This window comes from Austrofundulus limnaeus, unplaced genomic scaffold (genome assembly GCF_001266775.1).
Source record: "Austrofundulus limnaeus strain Quisiro unplaced genomic scaffold, Austrofundulus_limnaeus-1.0 Scaffold16, whole genome shotgun sequence".
Lineage (NCBI taxonomy): Eukaryota > Metazoa > Chordata > Actinopteri > Cyprinodontiformes > Rivulidae > Austrofundulus > Austrofundulus limnaeus.
In genome coordinates, this window is record NW_013952418.1 from 172,199 (window position 1) to 181,669 (window position 9,471).

Genomic DNA, 9,471 nt, shown 5'->3' on the forward strand with positions numbered 1-9,471 from the left:
AGATAGAAGAGTTTGTTGAATCTGACGTGACATGTTCGTACGAACCCTTTGTACGAACAAAAGTAAGAGAAATTTAGGAGAAGAATACGAACATGTTCTTGCATGAGGCCCAATGATCTAAAGGGAAACTTTATTTTTTATGAACCTCTATAGAAACCGGTTGCGTTCACACCTTGAATATAAAAGTGATCCGTTTGGTTTTGATTTAAACTGAAAGCAGAAAACGCGTGGGGGGGGGGGGGGGGTCTGTTTGTGAAGAAGTCTGATCCACATAAAAGACTCTGAAAACCTCAGAGCAGATTCTTATAAAATCACTTTTCACTCAGTGAGTTTTGATTTTATTACAAACTTCAGGCTTTACTGCAAAGCTCCGCCCTGAAGCTCCTGCTCATACGGACCRGTGGACCCTCAGCATCCCTCGTCCAGCCGGACCCCCAGCTGCCAGAGCTGGTCCAAAAGGCCCTGAAGGTGCTGCCGAGTCTGGACTGGAGCCCGGACCCGTCTTCCAGGACGGCCTGCGGGTTCTGGACTTCTTTGAGGAGAGCGATGCCCGACAGGAGGGCGGCTGCCTCACATGTGAAGAGAGGAAACATTTTTCCATCCAGACGTGTTAAAAAGTGACAAAGTGAAACTTGTTGAAACTCAGGTTCTGAAAGAAGAAAAGCTCGGGTCAAATRTTTCCATGTTGACAAAGATGTTGGAAAAAAAAACGAATCACTTTCCACTCGTCTGTCAGTTTGACTTCATAAAACTGAGTCAACATCAGTTTACGTCCTCGTGCAGCAGGATGTCACAACAAACCCTACAACCTGAAACCAGCTGTGTGCAGTTCTGCTAATCAGCTAACTGCTAACAGCACGACTAGTTTCTCCTTTAGTGGATTAGCCTTTTACACTAACTTTGAAAACCGTTAGCAGACCAATTAGCGTGTGCTAATTGAGTTTTTACCAACTTTAATCCGCTAAGACGTGATGCAGACTGAGGAAGTTGTCTGGGCAGTTAGCCTAATGTTAGCAACTGTTAAYTGTTGAAGACGTSATGCAGAGTGAGTCGTCTTAGCGGTTAGCAATTAACGCTGAGTGTTAGCGTATGCTAATCTTTGAAGGTGTGACGCAGTGGGTCATCTTAGCGATTAGCTAAGTGTTAGCACATGCTAATTTTTGAAGACGTGATGCAGAGTGAGTCATTACAGCGGTTAGCAGTTTAGTGTTAGCGTCTGCCAATTTTTGAAGTTGTGATGCAAACTGAGTGAGTCGTCTTAGCAGTTAGCAATTAGCTCTTAGTGTTAGTGAAYGCAAATCTTTGAAAACATGATGCAGACGAAGTGAGTCGTTATGGTGGTTAGCAGCAATTMGTTTGTTAGCCTCTACCAATTTTTAAAGTTGTGATTAAGACTGACAGTCATCTGCAGTTAGCTTTTAGTGTTAGCTTCAGATAATCTTTAAAGACATGACAGACGTAGACACAGCTTAGCAGTGTTAGCTTCTGCTAAATTATGTTTTGCCTGTTTTAATTCTGTTAACTGCTAGCTAACAAGCTAACGCCAACAGATTTGTCCGTCCACCAGTCTTCAGCTCGAAGACCAAGTTGTCTTTGCAGTTAGAGATTAGCTGCTAGTTCCCACTCATTTACACTTTAGATGTTTAGCGTAGCTAAACATTTGGTAGCTGTGCCCACCACTGCCTGAAATAAACACATCTGACTGTTTTCAAGTAAACATTAATGAGAAATGTTGGATTAAATAAAAACAGGCTGCAGTTTCAGGTGTTTGTTTTTATTCGGGGATTCCTGTTCTGCTGTTACAGGTGAACCACTGAGAATCACAAGATCTCATCTGAATCATGGGGGGATTTCCTGCACAGGGTAAGTCAGCATGATGTGACATTTACCTGAAGTAAAGTTAGAATACAGGAGCAACAGAAAAGACTGGTATAAGTACACAGTTAGTACACAGATCCTGTTTGAAMCATTCAGGTTTTCAAATGGATGAAATTATTAAATCACATTTCTGATGCCTGCTTAAGACAAAAAACAAAAACACAAGAGGGAAAACAAAACTGAAGTTATTTACACACAACACAGCTCGCACTCCAACACGTGGGTTTAAAAAGAAAAATATTGTCACTATGTACAATTTTAGACAAACTTTCAAAAACAACAACGCATGAACGCTAACGAGCTAAATATCCTAATTAGCCATCAGGTGATTCTCCTCTACCTCCAGCTCAGGTCGGTGAACAACTCAGAACCGTGAGAAAATGATTACGTCTTTGTTGTCGTCCAAATCGTACGCGCCTCGGCCCGGTTCGTACCCAGTGTGGCAGCTGGCCCTCCTGATGTCTGCTGTAAGGAGAGCTTGTGATCAGGTCGATCCATTCAGGATCAGGTCTAATTAAACTCAGATTCCTGTTTTCAGCTACACTGAATCATCCTGATGTGGCTCGATTTGTTTTGCTTATCAGGAAACCCCTGAGAAACGGGTCTGAATCTTATTTTTAGAGGATTTCTTGATGCCTTAGAAAGAGGGAACCTCAAACCAGGTCTGGATGTTGGGATTCACCAGCTGCCGCTAAAAAGAGCTTCAATATGTAGAGAAAGTAGCAAAATTTTATGTATTTTCTGCTCAAATATCATGGTTGTTGCTCAGAGAAGTCAATTTGATACATTTCCTTCTTTGGACCCACAGATGATCATAAATCCAAACGTGGTTTTGATGAAATCATTAAGTGACAGACGGCAGCGTTACAGCTCCTCTAACGATCAGAGGAAGTTTATACCTGACATTCATCAGTTTATTCTCATTTTGTCGTCTCAGTTTTCGTGTTTTAAACTCGTGGAAACCAGTTCCGGGTGCGTGCGTCTCGTCCTGAGCGCCGCCGCAGCGTCGGGATCAGAGGTGTAAACACAAGTTCAGTCTCAAACAGAAGACTGAGGGATTATTCAAAAAGCTGTTGTGTTAAAAAAAAAAGGCAACAAAAAACCAAACATTTGAGCTTTTGTGGTTAAACTGTACAAAAATCACTGGTTCTGGTTTACAAGTTTTCAGCCTGAGCTTTTATCTTCCTCTCCCAGAGTTTCTGGTTGTGAGAGAAGCCCTGCTTGCCCTTGTTGAAGGAGTTGGGTCCTGCAGACGTGGGAGTCTCCCTGAGAGAAACAGAAACAAGCTCGTCTCTTTGGTTTGACTCTAAAGCAGACAGGAAGCAGCTGCTGTTTACCTGCCGATGTTCTTCATCCTCATCTTTGCCTCTGGAGGCATTTCCTCCGGTTCACTCTGAGCAGAAGGAACAAAATGAACAAACCTGCTCGTTTGTTTGTTTGTTTGTTTGTTTGTTTGTTTTAAACTCACATCATCGTCTTCATTAAAAACAGACGCCAGCCCCGGTTTCTTTGGAGGAACTGGTGGAACCGGCTCTTTGGGTTTCTGCAACAAATCAGGGACAGAAGAAGAAAAAAGGTCAGACTGAAGACTTTTACCAGTTTAACGCCACTTAAAATTATTTTTTTATTATTGTTGTTCGAATATTTTATTTTTTGAAAACAGAGACAGATATAAAACACTTTCTTCTGCTACCTTTTATTTTTATTTGATTTGTATAGTTTTGTTGTTTGTGAATGTGTTTTGTTGTTTAAATAAGACCAACTTCACAATAAAACACAAATGGAAAAAAAATGCAGTTAATTTTAGCCACAAAACGAGCGGTCAGAGGCGCTCAGTAAATTATTTAAAAAACACAAATGTTACCAATGTTACCAATCATTTAATATTTGTAATTTTTAAAATTACAGTCTACTGTATTTTAGGACCTTTAAAAGATTGATTTAAGACATTTTAAGGCTAATGAAGGTCTTATTATTGGATTGATGAATATGATGSTTTTTAAGGATCTGCAGGAGCCCTGAGGTTACACAGGAAGAGATGCTGTTCAAATAAAAACAGGAAGATAAATAAATTTAACGTCTGCAGAGAAATACGATCATTTTAACAGATTTTATTTGATGTTTGGAAGCAGAAAGACTTGCATCAGACTAAAAGTCTTTCTGATCGTGTTTAGAGACACTGAGCTACAGCAGAACGTTAGATTATTAATGTCGTTATTCTTCGGCCCACTCCTTCGAATGTGTAAATATCATTCACTACTGTTCTTCTTTTGCTTGTTTTTTGYTTTATGTTTAGTTTCTCTTGCACAACTTAATTTATTCTTTTATAACATCACATTCATTTCCAAGAAGTCTGACCAGCAGATTATTTCACTTCATTTGAGAAATTAGAGAAGATTCAGACTCAAATAAGTGAAATAATCTGCCGCTCTTGGAAGGAGGAAACTTTTCAGGCTTTGGCTTTAATGAATGTGATGTAACGGTGAGAGGGTAGAAGAATAACTAGATTAATAATCTAACATTGTGCTGGAGCTCAGTGTCTCTACACCAGATGAAAAGATTGATTAGATGATRGTTTTTGCAGCACTTGTTCTGTAAAATAACTCCAGCTTTTTGTTAATGTTTACTTTTGAGTCCTCGGGGGTCCGGCAGAGGCAGGTAGAGGAACTCATCCTCTGAACTCCACCTGGACAGCAGGTTTAATCTGGTCTTAGCTGGTTTGTTGTTCAGCAGATCCAGTTTCTTTACTGGTGCATGTGGGAGCTGCACAACTACATTACAGTTAAAACTAAAGAAATAAAGCTGTCCGGATCATTTCCCCTCTGTTAGAGCCTCGCATTTTAGTTGAGCTTTTATCATTTATTACAGTTTGTTAAATTATATTACTAACAACGACTGAGTGTCATAAATACAAACTGATCCTGAGCAAAAACTCAGACATTTTTATGTCTCCTGAGCTCAAACCCTCAGAGATGGTTTCTGGTTAGGGTTAGGTTAGAGCTTCTGGACTCACCGTTGCTCCCAGTTTGATGGAGATGGGGTTCGATTTCGTCGCCACCTTGCTGCTCATGCTAAAGCCGATTTTGGAGGCTTTGGAGGGCGCCGGTTGGTCGTCGAAGGACTCGTCCTCGTCCTCGGGGGCGAGGTGCTGAGATGTGCGTTTGACGGTGAGCCCCTTTCCTCCCACAGTGCTACAAGACACAGGCTTAGTTTTCACTCTGTCTCCCTCCTCCTGCGGCCCTGCTTGAAGCAAGACAACTCGCCGAGGTGAACAACTGCTCTGTGGGAACTGGAGGAGTGTTAACGGCTGTTACTTTCACCTGTGCAGCTAATCATCAAACCAAAGGTGATTAAAAAAGTCCCCTGCTCTAAAACGATCAGTGACTCTCAAACAGAGAGGTGACACTTTACAGCTGGAACTAACGTTTGATTTAACGCTGCCACCAGGCCTGCAACAACAGAACAGAACCAACAAGAAGGAAGCAAAAAGTAAAGATTTAGAGAAAAATCATAACTGCTAAATGTAAATAAATTCTAATTATAATAATAAATTAATAAGTTTTACATCTAAAAACAATATTTTATTATTTTTCTTCTGTTTTCCTCATTCAGCAACATATTAAATTTCTGTTTTATGTTTTATAGCTAAAACCAAGTTTATATTAACGAAGGAGAAATACACATTTTTCAGTCAGTATTTAATACAGCTGCAAAATAAATTGTTAAAATGTTTATGATGTGCTTCTGTTTTTAATTCAGCAGATTATAAAAAAATCCTTCATGTTATGAAAAGACCCTCTTGTTTCAATTAAAAACTCATTTTTAAAAAAATGGCTGCTTATTAATTAATCATTAGTCGATCTAGAAGATAAATCAACTTCAGATTAATTCATTAATCGATAACTTGTATCCCTAATTAATTTATATCTACTCATATTTATGTAATTAATTGTTTTAATGGTTTGGCCGATCAACTGAAAAAAAGAAAATCGACATATTAATCGATTATTAAAATAATTGTTAGTTGCAGCCCTGGTTTCCACCTGACCTTGAGTTTGTGTTACACAAAAACAAACCACAGGAAGTGAGAAACCAGCGCACAAAGACAGGAACAAATGACAGGGATAACAATAAAAACACACTTCAAATGTGTAAAAACGATTAGATACTTTCCTTGTATTATTACAGTGATGCAGGCAGGAYGTATCACCCAACATATTTTAAAGACGCTGTGAAACATTGAACCCCAACAACAAGAATGAACTTCTTAAATTATAGGGAGAAAACTTGATTTACAAACTGGAAAAGTAAAAAAAAAATGTGAACAATAGAACATTAACCATCAACGCTGTGACAAAGTAAACTCTGATTAATAAAGTCAATATTTATGAAAACACCTGCACTTGTTTTTGTTATATAGTACTTGGTAAATCTAAATTACTACTGAATTACTACATTAATACATTAACATTATGTCTATTTATTATGACTGCATTTTTCTGATTGCAATAACAGATAAAACCTTATCATCATAGTCSTAAAAACACTTCTCATCATTTCTATATTAACATAAGCAGATGATGATGAAACGGTGTTGATTTGTCAAAGTTCAGTTTCCAGTGAAATGACATTTTATTGTTTATATTGATTTGTAGTTTGTTTTGAAGTGTAAGTTGTTTAGTTGTGTTTTAATTTTAAGGCCTGGAAACGTTTCTCCCCCCACATGAGCTCATGATGGCAAAGACAGTTGGAGAACCACAGTGGATTAAATTAATTTAGATGAAAGCTAATGCTTTAAAGTGAGCTAACTAGCCTCGGCTAGCTACTWACTTACACATTAGCTGACATGTAAACAAGTTGCCAAAAGGCTATAAAAAATGTCATAGCATAAAGTAATTAAGTTAACTGCTTTGTTACATCATTAATGCCAAAATCCTCAGAGTTCAGTTAATAATGGGTCAAGATGTAAACAACGTCGATCATATTAGCATGCTAATGCTAACACGAAGTTAAACAATTGGGAGTTCAACCATCGTTTCCCTCTAAGTTGGGTTTATTTTGACACATTTGTGAAAATACATTCACTGTCTAACACTATGAATATTTAGTTTTAAATGTGTAAAAAAAAGCACAAGTATCACCTCCGTCTTCGGAGAACCGTCTCCTGCTTTTCTCATTATCCGCCATGACCTCTGCTGCAATATCCGGTTGGCACCGCTAGGCCTGAGCGTGGCGCTGTGGCTCCAAAAAGCTACATTATTTACAAGCGAAGAAGAAGAAGAAAGGAAAAATGACAGCAAGCTAACAGCTAAAAGGGCTGGTAAGATTCGTGGTTTAATCACACTCGTTAACGTGTTTAGATAGTTATTGTGTTAATGAATCAGATATAATAATGAAGTCTGAAAATCACAGTTTATTTTATTTTATTGTCTTTAAGTTGCTTCGATTGGGTACCGGTCTGTGTGATGTGCTAAGCTAACGTCATTTAGCTACATTTAAGCATTAATATCTCATTACACAAATACTAAAATAACAATATGTTACTTTCTGTGACTTTTTCTTTTAAACCTTTTAAAAGGATGATTATTTAGCAGCTTCACTTTTTATTTAAACTTTTCTTTMGTTTTCTTATAGAATAGCAAAGATYTGTAACCTAAATATTGATGGAAAGRTATTTTAACAAAAATGTTCACAAGAGTTTTACGTTAAAACAAATAGTTTCTGGGTCAATTTAATCTTATTGTCCAGAACTATCACTGAACAATGTAAAAAGCTGTCATCTGTCACACATATTGACATAATATCTACMTTATTTCTGTCTGAAGGTCTTCAGCTGTTTGGTTTTTAGCAGAAAAAGATAAAAATATAAAACAGTTACAAGCTGAGAAGAAACTTGACTCCGTCACAAGAAGAAAGTCTAGACTCACCTGTCTACCTGATGAGCTTTTTTCTAGGTTTTTCTACTTGTATATTTCCTTAAAAAGTGCTTTAAAGCTTTTGCACAGGGCTGTACGTTTCTTTAAATTTAAATTCTTTAATTTCAGGCCTTTTTTAAAGCTTTGGATCAAAGGATGTACCAGTCAGGATGGGACAGACGTTGTGTATTTGCTCTCGTGGCTCCATCACCATTGACAACAAAAAATATTACTTTGTCCAGAAACTAGATGAAGGGTAAGTACTTTGTTTATTTATCTCTGATGTCAAAAGATAAAAGTACATTTTAAATATTTATATTAAACAGAGTCTTTGTGCGRTCTTGTTCTGATTCGAGTCACAAATGAAGATATTTTACACAAAAACCAATAAAGAGATTATTAGAAATACATAAAACAGCTATGTACTTAATAGTTACATACCTGGTACTCATGGGGTTAAAACCTGGTACTTACATGGAACTCACCAGATACACATTTTAGATTTATATATGCAGTACTTAGCAGTTACGTTTGGGGTATTTTGCAGGTAGATACCAGATACTCACTCTGTCAGGTAGGGACTGTGTACTCAGTAAGTACATATAAGCTGCTAGCAGGGTACATGTCAGGTTTGTACTGGATACTCATGAGAACCAGACTGTATTATGAGGAGTGTTGTTACCTTATATATACCACCAGGTGTGTACTAGGTACATACCTGTACCAAGCTGTATTTTGAAGGGATTTGTTACTCTGTACATACAAAGTACTTAGCTGGCACTTACAGGGTATGTAACCAGGTACTTGCTGGTACATGAGTACCTTGGATGTGCCAGGTTGTGTTATTGTTGCAGTTTTTCTGTATGTGTACTTCTGAGCTGTGCTCTCTGCGGCTCCTCCAGCGGGTTCAGCTTCGTGGATCTGGTGGAGGGAGCGAAGGACGGGCGCTTCTACGCGCTGAAGAAAATCCTGTGCCACGACCGGCAGGCCCGTCAGGAGGCTCAGAGCGAGGTGGAGATGCACCAGCTGTTCAGCCACCCCAACATCCTGGGCCTGGTGTCCTTCGCCTTCATGGAGAGCGGYGGGAAGACGGAGGCCTGGCTGCTGCTGCCTTTCATCAGGGTGAGTCGGGCCGGCTCGGACGCCCAGGCCCGTCTTCCAGGAAGTGGTCTCTGATGGTGTTTGTGTGTTGTTGAGCAGAAAGGAACGCTRTGGTCTGTTCTGGAGAAGCTCAGAGACAAGGGAAGCTCCATGCCTGAAAAACAGCTTCTACAAATCTTTGCTGGGATCTGCTCCGGTTTGAAGGCCATCCATGACAAAGGCTACGCCCACAGGTGAGACGTCTGAACGTTACAGACCTGCAGCTTTTATAGCTTCTTCATTTCTGTGAGAAATCAGGTTTGTCTTAACCTCTGGAGCCCCCGGTACCAGGGGCAACACAGTGTTTTTCTGTTTTTATGTCTTTTAACTTATTTTAACCTAAGATCTGTCAGTTGAACCTGGACATGTTTGGTATCAATAGAAACCTAAGCATCTTGGCTAAAAACTCATGGATAATTATAATATAAATAGTCAAATAATAATAATATTTTTACATCAATCAAACACAGTTCAAATGACATGCAGTTAAATCAGAAAGTAAAACTGTACAAAATGTTATCATTGCAAATCTGTAAAG

General features: G+C 38.7%; 3 protein-coding genes across 5 annotated transcripts in view; 2 read left to right on the top strand and 1 right to left on the bottom strand.

The window, feature by feature from the left end:
* Positions 1-2,110, top strand: part of LOC106513933 (interleukin-18 receptor accessory protein) — a gene marked incomplete in the record, with an annotated part of 15,832 nt that extends 13,722 nt beyond the window's left edge. Inside the window, 1 exon segment of the mRNA XM_014002995.1 lies at positions 355-2,110. Coding sequence (XP_013858449.1) covers positions 355-621 — 267 coding nt within the window.
* pcnp (PEST proteolytic signal containing nuclear protein) lies at positions 1,759-7,113 on the bottom strand. Of its 2 annotated transcripts, none has more exons than XM_014003000.1 (5): positions 7,020-7,113; positions 4,892-5,118; positions 3,347-3,421; positions 3,216-3,271; positions 1,759-3,144 (listed from the first exon to the last, which is right to left on the bottom strand). In XM_014003000.1, exons 1-5 carry the CDS (start codon positions 7,063-7,065, stop codon positions 3,033-3,035), a joined length of 516 nt encoding a protein of 171 aa, XP_013858454.1. In that variant the 5' UTR covers positions 7,066-7,113; the 3' UTR covers positions 1,759-3,032. The 2 variants fall into 2 exon arrangements, with proteins under 2 accessions (XP_013858454.1, XP_013858453.1); XM_014002999.1 differs by having other exon boundaries at positions 4,892-5,167; positions 7,020-7,070.
* Positions 7,114-7,122: 9 nt separating this feature from the next.
* stk16 (serine/threonine kinase 16) overlaps positions 7,123-9,471 on the top strand; it is a 7,509-nt gene continuing 5,160 nt past the window's right edge. Inside the window, exons 1-4 of one of the 2 annotated variants that reach the window (XM_014002996.1) lie at positions 7,123-7,198; positions 7,923-8,049; positions 8,696-8,915; positions 8,994-9,127. In XM_014002996.1, the coding sequence (XP_013858450.1) occupies positions 7,964-8,049; positions 8,696-8,915; positions 8,994-9,127 (440 nt within the window). In that variant the 5' untranslated portion in view covers positions 7,123-7,198; positions 7,923-7,963. Of the gene's footprint in view, positions 7,199-7,723; positions 7,833-7,922; positions 8,050-8,695; positions 8,916-8,993; positions 9,128-9,471 lie in introns of those variants that run through there. The other variant, XM_014002998.1, reaches the window with a different exon arrangement.

What these genes read in the sequence shown, in the direction of transcription:
- pcnp (XM_014002999.1), bottom strand. Translation starts at nt 7,055, where the DNA reads ATGAGAAAAGCAGGAGACGGTTCTCCGAAGACGGAG. An exon ending in CCATCAAACTGGGAGCAACG is followed by an intron (nt 3,422 to 4,891) that starts GTGAGTCCAGAA and finishes GATTTGTTGCAG; the next exon opens with AAACCCAAAGAGCCGGTTCC. An exon ending in AGGATGAAGAACATCGGCAG is followed by an intron (nt 3,145 to 3,215) that starts GTAAACAGCAGC and finishes TGTTTCTCTCAG; the next exon opens with GGAGACTCCCACGTCTGCAG.